The sequence below is a fragment of the Taeniopygia guttata genome, chromosome 3, assembly GCF_048771995.1.
Source record: "Taeniopygia guttata chromosome 3, bTaeGut7.mat, whole genome shotgun sequence".
Classification (NCBI taxonomy): Eukaryota; Metazoa; Chordata; class Aves; order Passeriformes; family Estrildidae; genus Taeniopygia; species Taeniopygia guttata.
Window position 1 is genome coordinate 65,315,695 of NC_133027.1, and position 22,363 is coordinate 65,338,057.

General features: G+C 36.9%; 1 protein-coding gene across 1 annotated transcript in view; it reads left to right on the plus strand.

Moving 5' to 3' along the window:
* MAP3K5 (mitogen-activated protein kinase kinase kinase 5) overlaps positions 1 to 22,363 on the plus strand; it is a 98,317-nt gene that overhangs the window by 58,566 nt on the left and 17,388 nt on the right. Inside the window, exons 11-21 of the mRNA XM_002194582.7 lie at positions 1,617 to 1,724; positions 6,814 to 6,863; positions 10,892 to 10,987; positions 12,389 to 12,470; positions 13,910 to 14,043; positions 17,763 to 17,890; positions 18,832 to 18,968; positions 19,576 to 19,681; positions 20,650 to 20,807; positions 21,284 to 21,461; positions 22,253 to 22,273. Coding sequence (XP_002194618.4) covers positions 1,617 to 1,724; positions 6,814 to 6,863; positions 10,892 to 10,987; positions 12,389 to 12,470; positions 13,910 to 14,043; positions 17,763 to 17,890; positions 18,832 to 18,968; positions 19,576 to 19,681; positions 20,650 to 20,807; positions 21,284 to 21,461; positions 22,253 to 22,273 — 1,198 coding nt within the window. The remainder of the gene's footprint in view (positions 1 to 1,616; positions 1,725 to 6,813; positions 6,864 to 10,891; positions 10,988 to 12,388; positions 12,471 to 13,909; positions 14,044 to 17,762; positions 17,891 to 18,831; positions 18,969 to 19,575; positions 19,682 to 20,649; positions 20,808 to 21,283; positions 21,462 to 22,252; positions 22,274 to 22,363) is intronic.

Consider the following 22,363-nt stretch of genomic DNA (forward strand, 5'->3'; position numbering starts at 1 on the left):
CTTTTCTGATGAGAACAGGTAGAAAGTTTTGCTGGGAAACAAAAGTTATTTTGAATCTTTTGGGTTTTGTACAAGCAAGGCCTAATCCTTTTACATTTTAGATGATGGGATAGTTCTATTACATACCGCAGACTCTGACTTATAAAACTGTCCAAATAAAATAGTTTGAATTTTTATTAATATTAAGAGGCAAACCAAAGCTGATCACTGCAATAGCATGAGCTGAGAGATAAACCCAGTGTCTACCTAGTTTGATGGTGTTGTACAGGAAGGTGGTTGGAGCGTGGAGCTGCCAAGGCCAAGGTCATCCATGTATGGACTCATGCAGTGATCCTTCTGGGTCCCTTCCAACTCAGTCTGTTCTGTGATTTTGTGAACTGACTATGCTGATGTTGCAGACAGAGACATGGGATTTCTCATAATACAAAAATTCTATTTGTGCCTGTTCAGAATGAAAATTACACAGTTCAACAAGTCAACAAAAATTAAAATTAGCAACTTTCTTTTCCCTCCCTTCTCTCAGATGGCAATTAATTTATTCTAAAGGAAGCTTTTTTCCTATTTCCTTATTGTGAATTATTTTGTGAATTCTGAGAGCTTGAGCTTAAGAGCTCCATTGTCCATAGGCAGTATGTTAGCTGGTAGTTATCTAGTAGCATCAGTGTCATCACCTTGGCCTTTAGAGGACGAAATGACAGAGTGCATGGACAGTTTGTTAAAGGTTAAAGACCACATTTTGTGAAATGGCTTGAATCAGATTTCACAAATTGTAGGTGTCTGGAGATGCCAAGCAACACATTTTAATTCCCACTGTTTATCATTTACAGAGTTAAATGTGTAGGTACTTTTCAGAATTCAGCCCTGCACTGCTTCCAGTGTATTTCTGTGCTTATTGACTCTGAAGGAGGAGTCATGGCTTAGATTTCACAGTAAGCCACACCTGTCTCCAGGACTTTCTACTTTAGTGTTTATATACTTTTAAAATAGATGTAGACCAACTTGCCCTAGTCAATAATTGTTGCATCTCATCTCTTTTAAATTATGCTTCTAGTTTTTGTTCTCTTATTCCACAATTTCTATACTATTCAGCTGTCAGCCTCTTGCAGTGGTACTTGTTACTTTTGAGAAAATAATTTGATCTAGCGGCTACAGTTTGTGGTGGTCTAAATCAAAAGCTGTTCAGTGTAGCTCTAGGTCAATCTGTTTCTCTGCTTCACTCAAATATGCTTCTACCAAAAGATGATAAAGATGTACAACGAACCTTCTCCACACAGGAGATAGACATTCTAGAGTGGCATTGTAGGAGACTTAATTTTGACAGAAGGATTTCAAGCCCTGACATTTTTTTTAAAAAACAATTTGCAAAATTGATACATGCTACCAAATGACACATAACAGCCTTATGTAAAAAAATTAAAGTTGGCTTTTTTTTCTCTTTTAGTCTTAGGTTACTGACAGCCACATTAAACTATCAAAGTACCTAAAATTTTGCATTTCATTATTTCCCTGTTTTTCCTGCTATGGTATGACTAAAGAAATAATTTTAGCAGTTTTCAATACTTTTTTAAGTTCTACCAGTTTTGCCCTAACTATTGAAAAATTATTTTTTCTGCAAGGTTTTAATATTAGAACCAACAAAAATCTATCAGCCCTCATACCTCTCCATCAACAGTGAAGCCGAGGAGAAGACGGTATCCATCTGGCATGTGTTGCCTGATGACAAGGTATGTTTTTTGCAATTTAAAAGTATGCATGGTATAAGGCATGTAGCATGTGACCACTTGCATCTAATTATGATTCTGGAACATAGAAAAGTGGTTTAGTTGGGAAGATTCTGAGATATACTGCTGTTTGTTTCCCATAATTTTTCAAAATGTATTTTCCTTCAGGTTGATTTAAGCCTGTGTACAATACACAGCAAATCTGTTGCTTAAGATTTCATAAGTAATTTACAATTTGCTACCATCATACCAATAATGTATCATAAAATTACTTATACTTACAGAACTATCTTCTTCCTGACCTTTCAGTTGTATGTGTTGGCTGTGATAAATACTCCTTTAATATGAAAGTAATAGAGACTGGTATGTTAAAATGGGAGCAGAATCAATCAAGTGCCAAAGAAGATGGATAGATGGATGCTCTAGAATCTGAAAACTATGAGAAGTCTGTATGTCAAGGTGTGAGATAGTCAGATGTATTTGGAAAGGAGCTTAGAAAACCTAGAGGTGAAAGCGGAGAGGAAAACCTAGAACGGTTATTACATTCTGGGATGTTTAGGAAGCAAAATGTTGGTAAGAGGGACGACAGGGAGGATGTCATATAACCTTAGAAAAGGAAGTCAGAAAGGGAAAATGAAGGAGTATATGAAGAGTGAACAGAGACTGAGTCAGCTGCAGGCAATACACCGGGGATGCTGTGATTTTTAAGAGCCAGAACTGTTCATTCCTCCATAGCAGAGCTTTGTTTGCCTGCAGGATAGGACAATGAAGACCTGTTTTTCAGATGACCATAGAATCAATTAGTTTGGAAAAGACCTTCAAGAACACCAGGTTCAATTATTAACCTAACACTGGCAAGTCCAATCTTTAGCTTTCCTGCTAGTAGTCTGTTAAAGGAGAAATGTTTTTGAACACAAAATTCAGTGACACTCAACTGCTTAGAATTTTTGTTGTGAGTTCATGAGAAAATGTAAATGGCAGCTAAAATAGCATATTTAGAGAACAAACTGAAATGTTTGCCTAGACCAATAAATTTTTATTTATTTGTGGTTTATTCTGACTGATTTGTTTTTTTTTTTTTTTTAAGTAGGCTCAGCCTCTGAAAATAATTTAAAAAAAATAAATGTATGCAGTTCTTGGGCAAAATAAAAATTTACCATAGAGTAAATAAATAATTATTTGTCAGAACTACAGACTTAATCTTGCTATTCTAAAATATCTGTTTGGAAAGTATTTCTGTACTCAGAATTTATTCTATTTAGAGACTACTTGAACACGCGCTTTTTTTTTTTCCCTTTTATGAACTTTTTTGTGTATATATTTAGTTTGCCTCCAAACAATACTTTTCAGTCTGTTAAGTGGCTTAACTGTAGTGTAAGAAGGAACATAGGACTAGAAGGAATTTTCTGAACTGTTGAGTTCTGTTCTCCTCTGTTGCAGATACTCTCCCCATTTAATGTTTCCCATGAAGTAATCAAGCTCTTTCTGAATATTAGGATAGGTTTCGCAGTTGTCCAATCATGCTGAAAAGTGGTTTGAGAATTCCACTGCAACTCTGGAAGTACAAAGAGTGGAATATTGCTGGTGAAGTGAAAAGGCCTTAAGTCTTCTAGTTTTCAGTCCTAATTTGTTGACATTTCATACACATTTTTCCTTTTGCTAACAAAGTGTTTTTATTAAGTGGTTTCCTTTCTCTCTCTGAGGTTTACCTGACAATATTTTTTTAGGAGAATCCTAATCTCTCTTAGTGTGGGGATTTCATGTAGGTTTCTTTTTAGGCAAAACAAGTAGGCTTGGTGTACTGGCCACACATGGCACCTCTTTGCCATGACTTCCTGTGTTCCAGTTTGAGTTAACCTTACTTGAGCATGTGCACTCATATTCCAAAATGTGTATTGCAAGGTGCATTAATTTGTCATTTAGCTACTGGGATATTTTGTTTGATGCATTCAGCAATGGCATTTTTCATAGCTGTGTCATTTGACTGCCCAGTTATCCTCTGTCTGGGAGAAGGATTTGAATGTATTGGTCTATGCCTGTTTGGTGTTCAGAAGATAGGCGTTTCTCTATAGCATGTTAAATATTTCTTTCTGTTTTCCCTTTCTCCTTCCTGATGTGAGGCATGTGTCTGTATTTTCTGCAGAACAGTATTTTCCTATTTTTCTGGTATAGTCTTAATCATTGGCATTAGCCATTAAGTGAACTCATTGTACTTTTGCTGTGGCCAGAATCCTTACTGTAGTGAGCTTACTGAGTAGCCAGGAGTCTGACTGATACTCTATACCCTGTGAGCTATCATACCCATTGAAAGAATGCAATGAGCAATTTGATAGTTACACTTTCAGCTGTACAATTATATTCTGTTGCAATTTCTCAGAGTCCTTAGAATCCATCAGAAATCTCACAGGGACAAAAGGAGCTAGGGAGACACCACTTTCCTTTTCAGTTTAATATAACCAGTATAATATTTATCTTTGCTAAGAGATTTTGTGAAGGAAAAGGATATATTCTCAATCTTCTTTGCAAAAGAAAAATTATGAGCAAGACTCATAGTTTTGTCCTTAGTAGCCTGAAAACAAGCGTTTTTGGGGCTGATTAGAAAGCAAAGGTCACCTATCTCCACTACAAAGGCTGATTAGACAGCTGGGTTTGGAAACTTCATTTATCCAAGTTCAATCTACCAACCATAGGTCTGTCAGAGCTTTAGCAATTCCTGTTTCAGATTTCAGTTCATTTTGGCACATAAATTAGTGGTTCTACTTGTTTTCCAGAGTTTAGTCACTGCTCCAAGAATAAGATCTGTGAGTTACAAAGTGTCTGAACTTCCTTTCACGCACAAAGAAGCAGAATTTCCATTTCAAAGCCAAACTGAAACTCAGAGGAGCCTGCAGCTGGCACTTGACAAATGACAATAAATAATGTCGCCTCTTTCTTTTCTATTGCTTTTTAAAAACATATTTTAACATTTATGTGTTTTATAATACTGAGTTTTAGATAAACAATTGCCAAAAAAAATCAGACAGCATTTTATTTGTAGAATGGACATTACCTTTGCCTTGCAGTTCCCTATTTTTGCAGCCCTTCCCGCATGGGGTTAGAGGAATGCAGCAGTGCTGTTTGTAAGTTTGAAATAGAACAGCCTGTCTCTGTTTTGCTTTGGCTTCTGAATCCATTTTGAGTTTTGTTTTGGGTAGCTGATGATTTTTTTGCCTAACCAAAGAGCAGATGCTGAATTTGGATAGCACGCCTCATATATTTACTCCAATGTATTCAAACCTTGGCAAAATCATGAAGGGACATAACTTTTATGTTATTTCATTGCTCAAGAACTTCGTGTGGTAATTAGGATTTAAGAGATTAATTGCACGTAGATGACAGGTAAAAAACCAATACTAATGTACCTTGTTATGTTTCTTGAGCATTTCTGACATTCAGGATGTATATTTTAACTTATTTAGATTTTAGATTATTCCCAATAGTGGGAATTGGACAAGCACCAAGGGCTAAGATCTGAAGAGAGTTTATAAGCATGGAAAATTGGAAACTAGCAGATTTTGTATATGAATGGAGTTGTAAAAGGATATGCAGAAACCCCTCCATATTAGCATAGGGATTGAGTTGATCTTCCTTCATGTGGGAGAACCAGGCAACATTTCACAAACGTGTCATAACTAGCATCAGTTAGTACTTCCACTTCAAGATGCAAATCCAGCTTTTCCTAATATTGGGCTACTCTTCTGTTCCTTTATCCCCTGAAAGAAACCCTTACCCCATTTAACATTGAAGAGATATTGAAGTCACTGCTTTGTACTTTACACTTACAATAATTATGGAATTTGAGCATCAAGAAAGATGTTTGCTTGTATTTTTGGTCCATTGTGTTAGGCTTTTTATATTAGCATCACAACATTTAATGTGATTTGTGCAGGAAGGAAAGAATTACAGAGGTGGAAAAAATTGATTTAGGAATCGTCATAGAAAGCTGTTATAGCTGGGAGTGTCATTTCCACTGTCGTTTTCTGCACATTGTGCAACTATTTCAGCAATGTATCTGTTCTGACTTCTGTATATTTCACTATCCATTTTATTAGCTACACATTTTCAAGTCTTCTTTTGGAATACATTTGATTATGTTTCTGTTTGACAATATGCCCTTGCTCAGATCACTAAAATGCCAAATGAAATTCAGCTACAGAAAGGAAAGGTTCTTCAAATATGTGGGTCATTATGATGGGATCCCAATGTTGGCAGGGCTGTGTGGTGGTGTATTTCCACCTTTTCCTGAAAGGATAATGTTTTCTTTAGAAGATACAAAAGGTTTCTGTTTGCTACAGTAAAGTTTTAATAGAACATAAACATAGTACAATATAACTGTCTACAGAGAACTCAATTCTGCTGAATGTGACAGCTGTGAATTTAAAAGATCTGAAAATAAATGAGGCCTGGCCCTTTGTGTTTTCATAGGGTGGCTTCTTTCTTCCAGTCATGTTTTCACTCCAGTAGCTCTTAGGGGGTTTTGTGCATTCTTATTGCTCTCTTCTGGATTCCTAGTGAAATAGTCTCCTTTCTGTTTCTTTGGACACTTTGCCTTCATATTTGAGCAATTCTTTCTACTTTTCAAGAATTTCCTACTTTGCTCTCCTGCATTAGACTTCCTACTTGTATCTCTCCACCTGGCTTCTCCCCACACTAGGGGATTGAGTGTGCAGAGCAAGCGCTCATCATTCTCAGAGGTGGAATATTTCCCCCCCTCCTTTCCTGAGTATCACATGTGATCTCAAGTTCAGTACCTGAACAAGGGTACGCTGGCATCTCTTCTGATCTGCTCTTTGGAATGTTTTTTTAAACAGTAGTAAATTGTGTTTGCAGTATAAACAGTGAAGAAATAACCCAAATTCCTTCTATGTCGAACTTCTGTGAAAAAAAATGCCTTGAAAAATAGCTGTTATCAAATAATAAATAAATAGACTGTTCTCATTTGAGTCTTTCCCCTTCCATCTCATGAGTTTCATTCTAGAAGATATGCCTACTGGCCCTTCATATAAAGGAGGAATATTTTGTTTGTTTATTGATTTTTTACTGTGTGTTACAGAAAGGTATCCATGAGTGGAATTTCTGTGCTGCTTCTATTAGGGGGGTAAGGTAAGTTGTTTCCCATTTTTGTTTTGAAATAAAAGGTGTAAACGAATGAATTTTGTATTATACTGCTGCTGTGGACCTTGGAGTGACAGTGATATTTTACCACTGCTGTAACCTCTTGCAATCTATTCTTCACCTTAGTCTCTTTTTTTCTTTTCCCTGGGATTTATCTATATTTGTCATCCTGCAACTTTCCTCTTAGTGTAATTAAATAAAAAAAGACCCAGAAAACTTATATTTTTAAAATAGTCATTGCTCTGTTCTAATAATAACTGTTCCATACACAGAGTTGTTGCTATGTCTGCAGGACGTTTTTGCACAGATGGATGATTCTTTTTCCTTCTAAAAACTAACTTAAAACCACCAAACTATCAATAGGCACAAAAATTCAATCCTGTGGGATTCAACTTATTTTAGACAAAAATTGCAACAATATGATTAGTTCAGTCTGCTTTGGGTTTTGGCTAGAGTATGTTTTTGTGTGCTTCTAAAAAAAAAAAAAAGAGTGAAAGAAAGAATTTATTTATTTATTTACTGTCATTTTGGTTTTCCCTCCCCCTTATTAAACCATGCTGTGGTCAGTACAGTATCTAGTGCAACCTCCTGCTTTGGTTATGTAAACTGTGAATTATCATTTACTTTTTCAATTGATTTTCCAATCTGTTCATCTGAGCAGATGTCCAAAACAACTCAGATGACTTTACAGTGAGCCAAGAGTCACTGTGAATTCTTAGAGAACTCTCTGGCTCCCTCCATGAGGAGCTCCAGGGGGAAATATTTATCTTATGCAAGCATGAAGCTGAATGAGGTTTTTTCTTCTTCTTTTAAATATATGCAAGTTTCTGATCACTTAATTTTTCAGTGTTTTACAGGGGCTTTTTTCCTAATTTTATGAAGGCAAGTATTGTTTGGAGTGGGTGAGCCTGCAGAACTAGGCTTGCTTCTAATCTATTTTTGTATCAAGGCTATTTTTGGCTACTTTGAGGCTCCTAGACTTAAAGCGGTCTAGGAATGGGCAGTTCCCAGCTTTATAAGGATTCTCAGCCCTTCTAGACTAGTAAGAGTCAGATTTAGAAATGCAGCCTTAATGTACAAAGCAGTTCTTTGTACATGATCTTGGAGGCTTTTATGACAAAGACCTCCATAAATATTTATGGTACTCCATAAGGAGACAGCAGGTCTGAAGAGACACCTGGCTTTGAAATGGCTCATGGTTTTGGTAAATACTTCACAGCATGGACAGAGGGTCACTTCTTCTGCATGCTGTGTAACAGCCAGCGTAATCAGCATTTTGTTTCAGAAGTAATAGGGTTCAGCTCTCGAGAACTGCAAAACAACTTGGAAAGTACGTAGAGCTCTCTGAGCAGAACAGTGCTAAATCACACTCTGTATGCAGGAAGTCTTAGCAGTTGGCTTTAGTGTAAGAAACTCATCGATTAGCGGTTTGTGTGCCAGTGTAAATATCTCTTTTGCCATATGCCCTCTTGACCTCTTAAATACAAGTGTTACTTATTGAATCAGCCCAGAAAGTGCTGTTATTCTTTAAGGGATTTATCAGAGCTTTTGGAACATGGCTCTTTCCTCAGGGTATTTTGCATCTTAGGTTATCAGGCAAAGCTCCTACTGTAAAGCTCTCCTACTGCAGAGCTGACAGCATATGAGCAAGAAGATGGGAAATTTATTTTTCCAAATGAAAATAAAGAGGTTGACTGAAGTTTGCTAGACTAAAAGTTGGCTTTTACTCACTGTTCAGGAGAAGTCCTGGATTATGAAATAACCACTACTTGTGTTGTTTCTCTGGGAGAGTGCCTCAGAGGTCTGTATCCAGTTTCTTTCATAGCTCAAGAACTTAGACAAGCTTGAGACAGGGATATTTGTCTTCCATTGCAAGTTCTTGGAGCTTTGAATCTCATCATACTACTTAATTACAATGATGAGAGGTGCCTGTACTGCTAGCCTTCTAGAAAACACACTGAAGTTCCACACAGCTCCTTTTCTGTGATTCCTGCCAGCGTTCACCTGTTGAATCTGCTGCTTCATCTGGGAGTACTAGTAATCAGTGGTTACAGCATTTGCAATATTTCTTATCAACTAAGGGGAATACTGGGTGTACATGAGCTGGGCACAAGGCCCGTACTTCCCTGTTTGTTTTTGGAGTTTGGCAAATTCAGCCCCAGTTCTGCTGTCACAGATGTCAGTGGGAGCTACGTCTGCTTGGGCACTGTCAGAGTGAGGCATTTCCTGAGCAAATTATCCTGTGTCTTTTTATAACTCAGGTGATTTTTAATCTTCCTTTTTCTAGTTTAGATTTTTGGGTTTTTTTTTTTTTTCCCCAGGGAGGAAAGCAACATATAAGCAATGTAAACCCTCACTTAAAGGTCTTAAATATTTATGAATTTCCCTGGCCTATATGTACACCCCACATTCTTACCCTTTTATTCACTGCTGTGTTTGTCAGTGGTTTCTGAGCATGTAGGGTTTCAGCGAACAATTTAACAATTTAGTCAGTAAAATGTTTCAATGAACTTGGAACCTGAATGAGTAATTCTGTTAATATCAGTTATTCCAATTCTAGACAGTTTACTTATGCTTGAAAAGCTTGAATTAAAACTTAATGTATAAGCTCAGAATGGTGGCTGTCTTCCTAAATGGGTACACTAGTTAGCATTTATGAATTTTCCTAATGTAAAAATAAATGAGTCACCACACCCAGAGACAAATATTCTTATAATGAAGCTCACTCTTTTCATAAGTAGCTTTATGAAAGGCAGACCCTCCAGCTTGTCTAAAGAGTCATTTGTTCATCAAAATTTACAGGGTTTTACGACGTTTAAACTTACCATAAAGGATCAGACAATCTTAAACACCTATTAAAGGCTCAAAAATCCAACTATTTCCTGATACTTAAAAAAACCCTTTTATGTTAATCAAATCACCAATCCTTTGGCACAACATAATACATAATTCTACTTTATAGTGCTACAAATTAAGTAGTAACATGATAGCTGTCTTGATCCATCTAAAATAGATTGATTTCACTAGCACTGTGGATTTTTTCCAGTATATTAATAAGCTTAATAAGGAGACTTAATTTGTCTTGGTTTCTCAAGTACTGCATTATTTTCCCTTGTAACACCCCTAGAGCCATTTCCCTCCACCCTTTTCCAATATAGTGAGAATCATTTATACTGCATCAACTTGACAGCTGGCACTCAATGTGTAACAAAGTTACAGAAAGAGCTATTTCAAATTACATTTAATATTTTCTATAAGGAGCAGAGTAATGACATGCATATAAAACAGTTCTGGTGAATGAATATCTTTGCACAAACTGCTGCCTACTTAGGGTGGAAAACTGGCAACTGTACAAGAGTTTGCACCTCTTCTGTTTTTGCACTGAGACATTCATGCATCCATACAAAAATGGCATACATGCCTCCTCTTTATCTTTGCTCTGCAGTAATAGCAGATGAACCAAAACTGAAGGAAGACGTGAGCAGGCAAGGGTAATAAAGTAATTCACGTCATATTTAGATGCCGACTTAATTTAAAAATACTTTTGCAACTTACGATCAAGGTAGCAATTACAAGGAACTGAGTAGAAAATTCTGTGTTCAGACTGAGCTGTGGCTGATGACTAAAGCACAAAGAACTCATTCTTTCAAAGTCTAACTTTGTAATATGATCCTGAAAGGATGTTTCATTCTGGTTGCAGAAGTGAAAATTAAGGGCCTTACCTAAATGTATTTAAGACAAACATGTCACAGGTCAGTGGAAATATTCCTATGAATTTCTTTGCTCCTAGTCTTTCTTGGGCAATGTGTAGACTAGTGGGGCAAGCCAAATGATAGCAAACATCAGAATATTAACTTTGGAGGATACAAGAGAGTGATTTTATAATAAGGAAAAGCTATGGAGTCTCAGATTTAATCTGGTGCTTTCCCATGGTAAATGGGTTGATCTGTATGGTTTGACAAAGCTGGTAGAAGTCTAAATGCATCTCCCAATAACTTTCTTGGCTGATCTTTCAGCATTTCAAAGTTTGAAGAACGATGTTGTTTCTTGTACGTGCTGCACAACTCGGATGACTTTCAAATCTATTTCTGCACAGAACTTCATTGTAGAAGGTGGGTCACTGGTGTTATTTCAAAAAGCCATGGCCTGTGATGGGATAGGTGGTGTCTGCATATGTAACAGGGACTGATTGTTTCAGAACTGTGGTGGAAGTTGATCTGAGCATCCTCTCATCAGTGTCTTTTGTGTGAAAGCTTAATACATAGCACCCTGTGTACCTTAATACACTGGAGATCTGATGTATGAAGGGTTAAAGAACAAGCTTGGGCAAATATTAAAAACAAATACAATTATAAATGTAATTATTTTTTACACACACCTTTATGAGACTAGTTTCATAATACTTGTCATATTATGGCTCACTAAAAGTGTATGCACTTAGTTCAACAATGAATCCTAAACTTTAGAAGGACTTTTTGAAGTGGGAACATTTGGAGTAACAATGAAGTTTAGTCAAGATTTCTCTGTAACTGTAAATACATTTTTATTTACAATTAAAAACAAGCACACTTGGTTCCCTTACATTAGCATATGTTTGCATAAGAAAGATTGTACCTGTGTCCCCGTAGGAAATTTAGCAAAGGTTTGTTGCACAAAATTCTTTAAGCTGTGTTTCTGCTCCATTAGCTTAAGGCTGTGGAGCTGAATTGATCCTGGAAGCATTCCCAAAGTAACTTTCACATCTTTTTGTGCTAAAATGGCTGCAAATTTGCCTAAAAGTGCTGCAGTACTCTTTGAGTATTTATGACTGGAGCCATCTCACAGCCCAATCTCTAGCTTGTCCTTTCATCCATTCCAGTTTATATATGTTCTTTTACCATGTTCATTCCCCTTCGCATCTGAGCTCTTTTTAAGAGATGAGTAAGCAATACCTTGGCATGACATGGTTTTTGTACTTGTCTTCTTTCAAAAGGGTAGAAGTAATTTATAATAGTATTTTTAAAATGAAAGGTTATGAAATCGACATCCTTTCCATTCAAGGAAAAACTTGAAGCTAGAATTCCTACACTAGAAAAGCTCTTCCAAATGTAGCATAACTTCCCAGCACTTCTCATGATGCTTCAGTGCTTTCAGTGGACATAAAGAAATGGTGGTATAAGATGATAATTTCAACTGAACTGTAGATTTTGAAACACTAACTCCATTAATAATTTCAGATATCATGAATTTTTTTGCACATGTAAAAGGAGTAGAAAACCTTCAGATTTTGATGGCTAAGTAACCATGTAAACAAAACTTTTCTTCTGACAAGGAAACTTGTACACTGAATTTATACTTACTGTATAAATTACACTTATATACACATTGTTATTACATAATATGTAGTCATATAAAATAATAATTACTGCATTTAAGTCCTTTCTTGGTCCCTTCATTACTTTGTTCCTATACTGTCTCAAGTTACTGTCTCAAGTGTGTGTTTGCTTTTTTTCCTCTCCTTTTTTTTGGTAAAGATTTTTTGACATGGTGAACAGTATCACTGAAGAAATGGGGAAGACTACAGAGGAAGGGGAATGTGATGGAGACTCTCTAGAGGTATTTATACATTTTTTTTTCCTCCCAAAATACAAAAATATGGGCTTCTAGTCTAGCACTTCACTGAAATAAATTATTCACTCCTTTTCCAGGATTAGTCAAGTAAATTAGTGAAGTTACTGTTTACACTGTGTTCTCACCTGGAGTTTTATCTGAACACACACATAGTTGGCTAGGGAGTACTGGGCTATTGGGTGCCATGCAGCTCTTAAGGAGAGCTCTTAAGCTCTCAAAGGCCTTCTTTGAGGTGGAAGGGAGCAGAATAGAATACATAAGCTCCTGTCCTATCACATGAAAATCTGGTGTCTTAAAGCTCTAGAGACTAACTATCCATAACTAACTGAGAGAGTCAGTGCTGTGTACTGAATACAGACAGCCCTCTGTCCCATTTATGATGCTGGCATTTTATAACACATTTATAACACATTTTATAACATTCACTCTCTGAAACTGCAGATTGAACAAAGGGAAACCACTGTGGTGACTTGTGGCAGAGAAAATGAGCCTCTCTTGAGAACCTCAGGGTGCCTGTTTGTTTATTTTAGCAAAAACAAAAGCAGTGGGTGACTTGATTACAGTGGATAAGTATTTTTGCAGGGAAAATAGTGATGTGCTAATGGTCTCTTTAATCTGTTGAATAAAACTGTAATTTAATAATGACAACAAAAAAATTGAATTAAGAGGCATGACTACCACGAGAATAATTAATTGCTGAAACAATCTACTAAAAGTAGCAGACTCTTTCTTTTATAAAAAAGATAGCTGTCTTTATATGGAAGAAAATAAAAAATACTTTCACTAGGCCTAAGCTACTGGGTTTAGCACAGGAGTGAGCTTGTGAAATTCTGTGTCTATGTTACACAAGGAGGACACATCGGTAATCTCTCTAGCAAATGTTTTTGGGCTGGTTTAGACTCCTTGCAATTCAAACTCAGCCGAAACCACGCTTAATGCACTGCAGCGCTGACTAACCTCCATTGGCACAGTCTGCTGGCAGTGTCGGAGCTGAGGCTGTGCTGGTTTTGGAAGCCGTGGGGAGGTCAGGAGAGCCCCTGGGAGGAATGCAGCGTGTCCTGCTTTGCTCCCTGCTCCCGCTCAGGAGCCGGGCTGTCCGCCTGGCGCACAGTGAGTGCCCTCTGTTGTCGGCTCTGGGTGCGCAGCTCCCGCTCGCAGAGCTGCGGGACACGAGCTGGAGCTGCTCTGGCTGGGTGCAGCCCAGCTCAACGCCCTTCCCTGAAAAGGCTGCCTCGGGAGCCGCTGGGGAAACACCCGTGTGTCTGCACAGTACCCCAGTCATCATCTTACACTGGGTTTTTTTCATCCTCTGTGTTCTGCAGAAAGCTACTAGCATCTTAGATGCCTTAGTTATCATCACAGGGTCAGACAGGATAAATGTTACCCTTCTGTTCCATTTCACATCGTTGTTGTTTACTCTGCAGTATGATTATGAGTATGATGAGAATGGTGAGCGAGTCATTCTGGGAAAAGGAACCTACGGTGTTGTGTATGCGGGACGAGATCTGAGCAATCAAGTCAGAATTGCTATTAAAGAAATCCCAGAGAGAGACAGCAGGTATAGTAACTCTGGCTAATTCCAAATTTTGGGCATTACACGATTTCATCGTTAATGTGTTCAATCAATTTGCTGATCAAGGAGTGCCTCCTCTCCAAAGCTGCCAACAAATTTCCTGTCTGTGGTATTTAGTGGTGTTCCCTGTCTTTGTAATTAGATGTTTCCAAGTTGTGGAGTAGATTGTGATCACAATTAAGAATTCAGATGTTTGCTGAGTTTGGTACTAGTGTTTTTTCTTTTAAACAAAACAAACCAAACAAAAAAACCTGCTAAAGTGCAGAATATTACTTCATACACCTGGTAATGAGCCCTATCTACTTAGATATACTCAGGCATGTCCTTAAATAAGACCTATTGAAATTCATTATTTGTGCAGGCCTTTAAAATTCTGGGCCTGAACTGTTGATGAAGACATTTTTCTATCTTGTTTTTGCACTATTTCTTTTGAAGTCTCATAACATTAGAATAAATAATGTGGAATTATATCTTTGTTAATTTTTTTTAATGCTGTGTCTCTATGTATGTGTAGCCCTCTCTCCTGTATAAAGGTTTCCATGTAAGGACCAGGCACTTAATGTCCTTAGTATTTGTGTATGTGAAGTCTTCCAGTCTTCATAGTCTTATGCTATTTTGTATACAGAGATTTTCACAAATATTGTGATAAAAGTGATATGAAATCTAAAGAGTTTTCAAGTGAAACTGACTGTATTAAACTGTCAGGCTTAGCTCAGTTTCTTTTTCATGGGTCTGTCTTGTGGGTTTTTCTTTGGTTATTCTGTTGTGACTTGTTTTTTTCCTTTGATGTTTAAAAATTAACACCTCTTAATCTTTTGGAACACGTTTATAGATTGGCAGGTCAAATGGATATGTGGTCTAATATTTTTTCCAATCTCATAATTTTTTAAAGATACTACAATTTAGATTATGGAGAGAGAAATTCTTGCATCCTCTATATTGTTATTCCAAACTGAACTTAAATATATGTTATGATTTCCCAGAAGTATGGCCTTATTATATAAAACAATCTGTTGACTCAAAATAGTTGCAAGTTTTGTGTATGTTAGAAGAAATTTGCTTGTAACAACTGGGATTAATAGAAAGATAGCCTGAATACAGCAGTAACTACTTCAAAGGAAAAAAAATCCAGATTTTTCTTCTCCAATACACATTTTAAAAGAATTCTCAACAGAAAAGATTTCAGGTTCAGTGTGCAAAGCATACCACAAAAACAGATTATAGGAAGCTGTTAAGCTTTCATCTAAATGTTTAGAGTCCTACAGAAAGAATTTCAAGTATTATTCTTTTAATAGTAAAGTAAGAAAAATTTATTAATTTATTTCTGGTTAATTGTAACCTGGTCTTTTCACACTTTGAAGGAAGTCTATAGAAAGAAAACAATCTCTGAAGTTAATTTGTATTATTTTATAAGTAAGAATTACCACCTTCTGAATTTGTCAAAAATATTTAACTTCTCAGTCAGACAGGGCTGGAAATTAAAATATTTCTATGCAAAAAGGAGTGAGTCTTCAATTTTGCTATATGTTGAATAAAAGCTATTGAATAATTTACTTATCAGGAAATGTTAGACTACAGAGACACAATCTCTATTTCAACAATGAGGAAATCAGGAAAAAAAGCCAGGACAACTGCTGGAAGGAACAAGCATCTCATTGAAAACTCAAACACAAAAAGGAAGCCTACAAAGGTTGGAAGCAAGGAAACGTAGCCTGGGAGGAATATAGAGAAATTGGATATTTTCTGAGCAGCCAGGGAGCAGGTTAGGAAAGCTAGAGCACCGAACAGAATTAAATGTGGCCAGGGATGTCATTGGCATAATGAAAACCTCTGTAAGTACATGGTGATAAAAGGAAGGCTAGGGAGAATGTGTACCTTCTCCAGGAAGAAACAGGAGGCCTGGTTATCCAGGACATTAGAAGGCTGAGTCTTCAACAATTGCTCCAGCCACACTGCCCAAGTCACAGGACGCAAAGGCAAGGATTAGAATCAAAAACCACCCTCTGTAGAAGATCAGGTTTGAGGCTATCTGAGGAACCTGAACATGCACAAGTCCATGGGGCCTGAAGAGTTGCATCCATAGGTTCCCACTGACTGGAAAAGGGAAATAAACGCCCATTTTAAAAAAGCTAATAAGGAAGACCCATCGAACTTAATAATGGTTTCACCTCTAGGCTGATTGTGATCATGGAATAGGTCCTTTTTAAAACTGCTAAGGTATATGGAAAAATAATGAGGTGTTTGGTGACAACAGACACAGCAACACTAAGAGCAAATCACACCTAACAAATCTGGTGGCCTTCTGTGACAGGGTTACAGCAGTAGCAGATAAGGGAAGAGTGACTGACAAGGGCAGCTTGGATAAAGCCTTGAGCAACTTGGTCTAGTGGGAGATATCCTTGCCCACATCAGGAGGGTTGGACCTTTAAAGTCTCTCCCTAACTCCAGCCATTCTATGATGATGATTAAGAATTTTTGTTCATACAATTTAGAGTCTTCTAGTGATTAAGTTCTAAAACAAAAAGTGCTTAATCCTAGGGAAAATTTTTCTTATGGCTTTACTTTATTTGCAAAATTATTTTGTTGCTCAAGTCTCAACTGTGCTGTTTAAACGTGCGGGAAGATGAATTATAGTGGTCTTGCTGCTGCTGCTCAGAATTAGTATCTCATTAGCAGAACTCAGGAATACAGTCTTTGATTTTGCATTTCTGTATGACTAACAATGTTGTCAGAACCTTTATAATCATTTTGAGAGGTAAGACATAACTCAAATTAGTTTTTAGTAAACAGACTCAGAGTTGCATAATCATACTTTTCATTAACTAAATAATTATTTTCTGCAACAGTTGTTCTCCAGTGGGATTTTCAAATGACCACTTTTTTTTTTCTACACTTTTTTAAGAGTTCAGCTTCCACTAGTAGCTTTATGCTCTTTGTGAGAGCAGTGATAGCTACCTGTGCTAAAAGGAAGTGGAAGTCACAGGTACTTTTCCCATAAAAACCTTAATTGCAAATGCTGCAACTACTTTTAACATTGGGACTGAAAGAAGGAGGTCAGTATCCTTCATCTATTTCAGCTACCCTGAAAGGGTTGCCACAGATGTTAGTGCTTTAGAGAATATAGCTACTAGACTGTCAGCATATTGTCTACATTTTGCCAGAAATACACAGAAATACACAAAATCTGGCAGCTGACACACCTCCAAGGGAAGTGTTAGGGCAGACTAAAGTTAGGAAGAGTGTCAGAGTGGATCTTATACATCAGATCAGCATATCAGCTGCTGAGTTCTACTGGTGTTCAACACTGGAGACACATCCTGACTCCAGAAACTTTCTTGCCAAAAAGGTTTTTGAAAAGCATATCTCTAAAAAATACTTTGACTAAATTGAATTTGGTGAAATTGTTTTCATCTGTTCTTCTAAATAACTCTCCATTAATGATTTCTGTTTTCTTACTCTGATACCCCATCTAGCCTTCAGCAACGGCTACTTTAAAATTTAAATGGTGATTCATTTTTGTTATTGAAGTGTTTTATATATTTTGTATCTGTTATTTGTATTTGCATATGATCACACAATATTTTAGTATGTGCTGGTCACAACAAGTGTTGTTAAATTCATTTAACAAATAATCATTTTCAATGTAAGCTGTTTCAAGACTTTCTTCACTGAGATGAAGAATAAACTGCTTCTTTGCTTTCCAGGTACTCCCAGCCTCTGCATGAAGAAATAGCTTTGCATAAGCATCTCAAACATAAGAACATTGTCCAATATTTAGGTTCTCTTAGTGAGAATGGCTTCATCAAAATATTCATGGAACAAGTGCCAGGTGGTAAGTTTTGGGGGAAGACTGGTTTGATGGTTGATAGGTTTTGTTGAGTTTTTAGCATTTTAAAGTTTAAAAACCTATAATAGGGCCATGAGACATTTCATGCAGGTGTAATATTCTACAACGTCTCTTTCTGAAATCAATAGGGAAAACTGTCTTCAAACTGCTTGAGTAGTTAGATATGGTGTGCTACTGATAAATCTCAGATCGTTGCTATAGCAGGTGAGCTCCTTTTACCTACAGATCAGTGATGGGCTGACCTTGTCTGGATCCCAGGTGCCCACCAAAGCTACTCTGTCACTCTGCTCCTCAGCTGGATAGGGGAGAGAAAATGCAACGCAAGGCTCATGGGTTGTGATAAGGACAGGGATAGATCACTCATCAGCTACCCTCACAGGAAAAATGGACTTGACTTGGGGAGAATAATTTAATTCATTGTCAACCAAATCAGAGCAGGGTAATGAGAAATAAAGCCAAATCTTAGGAGCCCATTCCCCCTACCTCTCCCTTCTTTCTGGGCTTAGATTCACTTAGGATTTTCTTTCCCTTCTTCTACCTGTGATGCCAGGGGATGGGGAAAGTGGTCAGTTCATCAAAATTGTCACTCCTTCCTCCTCAAGGGGAGGACTCCTCACTTCCTTACCCTGCTCCAGCACAGATGGGGTCCCTTCCAAGTGAGATAGTTCTCCATGAGCTTGTCCAATGGGAGTCTGTCCCATGGACTTCAGTTCTTTGCAAACTGCCCAGGAGATATTGAGACTCTCTCTTTAATTGCACAGGCCAGTGGTGATGCAAGAAGGCATTTGACTGGGGAGGACTTTGGTTAAGATGAGATACCTACACTTGGATTTGGATTGATGCTTGTTGTTACTTTTTTTCCTTTGGGGGAGAAAGCAGAATTTAATTGGATTTATATTCTCAGTTTTTGCTCTCCAAAATTACAGGCAGTCTTTCTGCTCTTCTACGATCAAAATGGGGACCATTAAAAAATAATGAGCAGACAATTGGCTTTTACACCAAGCAGATTCTTGAAGGATTAAAATACCTCCACGATAACCAAATAGTGCATCGAGACATAAAGGTAAAGATTTGCAGAGAATTAAGCCTGATAGTATTTTGTAACTGCATAGCCATTTATTTGTTCTGTAATTTAAAAGCTTTTATTCTGAAAGCTCTCTGCTATTCTGAACCATGGCTTAGGTAGGGGAGCCATTGTTGATTTCAATTTGCACAAAAAAAAAAAGTTTGTTTGTTTGTTTATTTTAGGAAAATTCACATATAGCCACCTAATATGAGATAAAGTAGATACTTCTTTTTCTTTTTGCAAAAACATGACTGAAGTTCCATAAAATCTGATTGAAGTGGAGAAGATTATGGATGGTATAATTAGCAAGTTCTTTTCCAAGGAGATTGCAGATGAAAAAGTGCTTGGATTGTTTTTTTAAAAAAAGCCTTTTTTCCTCCTTTGGTATTCTTTAACTAAACTCCTTGTAAGAGGGGAAATTCACTTTGAGATGAAGGTTTTGTTAATGGATTGCATAAAGAGGGAACAGTATTGATTTCTCTTTCATCTCCTCTCTTAAGTCACTTACTTAGTGAAGAGTGCATTGTAGAAACAGGTTATGCAAAAAGCCTTAGATGAAGGGTCTGCAGAGAAAAATAATTGCTCTGCATGTTCTTTTCCTCAGGGTGATAACGTGCTTATCAACACATACAGTGGAGTGTTAAAGATTTCGGACTTTGGAACTTCAAAGAGACTTGCAGGAATCAATCCTTGTACTGAAACCTTCACTGGTACGTTCCCAGAGATTTTTCTTATCCTCACTCGAACTGTGTATGTAGGGTCAGAATCCACAGATGCTGAACTTTCATTGACTTCAAACCAGTATAAAAGGTCACTGGAAGGATAACTTTTGGATATATAATCTTAAGCTACATGCTGTACTTGTATGCACTGTTCAAAGAAAGTGCTGTTTTGGATGTTCCACTTGTGACATCAAAGTCCTCTACAACAGAAGAGCTGTGTCTCTCCTGTGCTTTATTTGAGTCTGTCTCTTTGTGTGTGTGGCTTTTTCATCTTGCTGATCTTTTTCTTTCATGATTGACTTGGACATCCTGACTTAATCTCCAGAATTGTGTATCTACACAACCTGTCATTCAGTTGCTTTTCCTTCTGCTTGATAATTTGATTTGGGTGTTAAATCATGCGGTACTGGCACTGCATTAAATAGTTATGTAAAATGAGAAGTGACTTACTTTAATTCTATCCTTTGCTCTTCCATTGATTCTGTAAAAGGAACAGAATGCAGGATGATGTGTCAGATTGATTCCCTTACTTCAGAAGAAAATGTTCATCTCACCTACTCTTTTAGGTTAAGATTTCAGGTTTCTCTTCCTTTTCCTCTCTGGGTACAATTCAGAGTGCTTTCCCATATTTTAATCTTAAGATATTAAAAAATAAATGAAAACTGTCTCTTATCCTAGGCTTATAGAAACATTTAGCAGTTGTCATTGACATTGAAAAGTGATCTCCAGATCAGTAGATAATAACAAATGCTTTTAGCACAAGTAATATCTTGAGCAGTATTTTGAGTTTTATATAGAATGCACGTGGAAATGTTTGAATTTTGAATAATAAAAGTGGATTTTTTAACTCTTCTGATATTGTTCACTCCTCAGTCATTTTGTTCATCTTGTCTTTTAGCTATCTATTTGCAGCATTATTACACCTGAGTAAACAAAAAAGAGTATGTTTTTAACAGGTACCCTCCAGTATATGGCACCAGAGATCATAGACAAAGGGCCACGTGGCTATGGGAAGGCTGCAGACATCTGGTCTTTGGGATGCACAATCATTGAGATGGCTACAGGGAAACCCCCATTTTATGAACTGGGAGAACCACAAGCAGCCATGTTTAAGGTCAGATATCTTCTTTGTACAGCTCAGAGTTGCATTTCTAAACATAGGACGTCTAATGACCGTGTTGGAGAATTAGAGGTTAAAAGAAAGGGAGATAAAGGAAGTGCTTGGATTCTGAGGATGTTAAGAACAATAATCTGTTTCAGCTGTGTATTTTTGAATAGATTAGTAGAGAGATAGCAGCTATTCAGCAGCCTGGGTGTTAAGGAAAAAAACAACACCAAACTGAGAAGAAAATAGTTTTCTACTTTGTTAAGAGCCTCTACTTGCAGCTGTGGGGGGTTTTAAATGTAATTGTTTATGCAGTTTGTAACAGTTTGGGGTTTTTTTCTCTGAATAATAAACGAGTTGTATAAAATTAATATAAAAACCTGAGAATGATATACCACTTCTACTATCTAAACAGTTTTTTGATGTTGTTTATTGTTTGGGGGAAGAACAGTTCAGGCCATTGCTTCTCCCTTTATTTGTCTCAGGTGGGGATGTTTAAAATACACCCAGAAATTCCTGAATCCATGTCTGCAGAAGCCAAGGCTTTCATACTGCGTTGCTTTGAACCAGATCCCGATAAACGAGCTTTTGCTCATGAGCTACTGATAGATGAATTCTTGAAGGTTTCAAGCAAGAAAAGAAAGTCTCCTTCAAAGCTCTCAGGTAAGCATTGCTAAATTCAATCTGGAAGTTTCCTCTTGCCCATGGTACAGTTTCCTGGAACTGCTGATTTAGTCTTTAAGATGAACATAGTGGATCTCCATGCCATGTGAATTCTCAGTTGTGGCCTTCTCTACCAGCAGCTTAATGCTGTTGTAGCAGAATTCTATTATCATGCTGTCACAGAAGTCAATTTATATAAATATTTCTAGTATTTTTAAAAAGTCTGTGATTTTGTGCGGCTTTTATGGTTGGTGCATTTTTGTTTCATTTTTTCCTTCTTTTTTAATTTGCATACATTTTCACTGAAAGAGTATTTATAGAGAGTATATTTTGTGTAAGGTTACAACATGTTTTTAAATCTCAGTGGAGTTTTCTACATAAGCAAAAATAAGCAAAATGTGCATACACTGCATTATTTTTTGTTTAATGAAATTTCATTTCAGGAAATGTTCATTTCCTGTAGTGTTCTATATTATAGAAAGTAGCAAAGGAGTTTTGAGAGCAGTAATAAAATATTCTATTATGTGTGGATATATACTTAGGAAAATATCTTCTGTATATTTTTTAGTATGATACTTTAAGAAAGAAAAATATCAGGTAAAGGAGATGATGTTGTTTCTACCCCCCTCAAAATAAAATTAAATTTCAATAAATTTCACTTTTGAAGACTGCAGCCAGGAGAATTGAGATAGTCCACAAAAATGGGAAGTTACCCTTTAGACTGTGCTTATTTTCTCAGTTAATTTCAGCATATTTAACTTCCTTTTTTTTGCTTTCCTTTTCTCACACAGTCCTTTCAGCAAACACAAATGGTGAGTTTTAATCTCCTTCTCCATCAAAAACATACCTGTGTAGATATTGTAGTTATCACTTATCCTGGTATAATATGTCAACACTAAAAA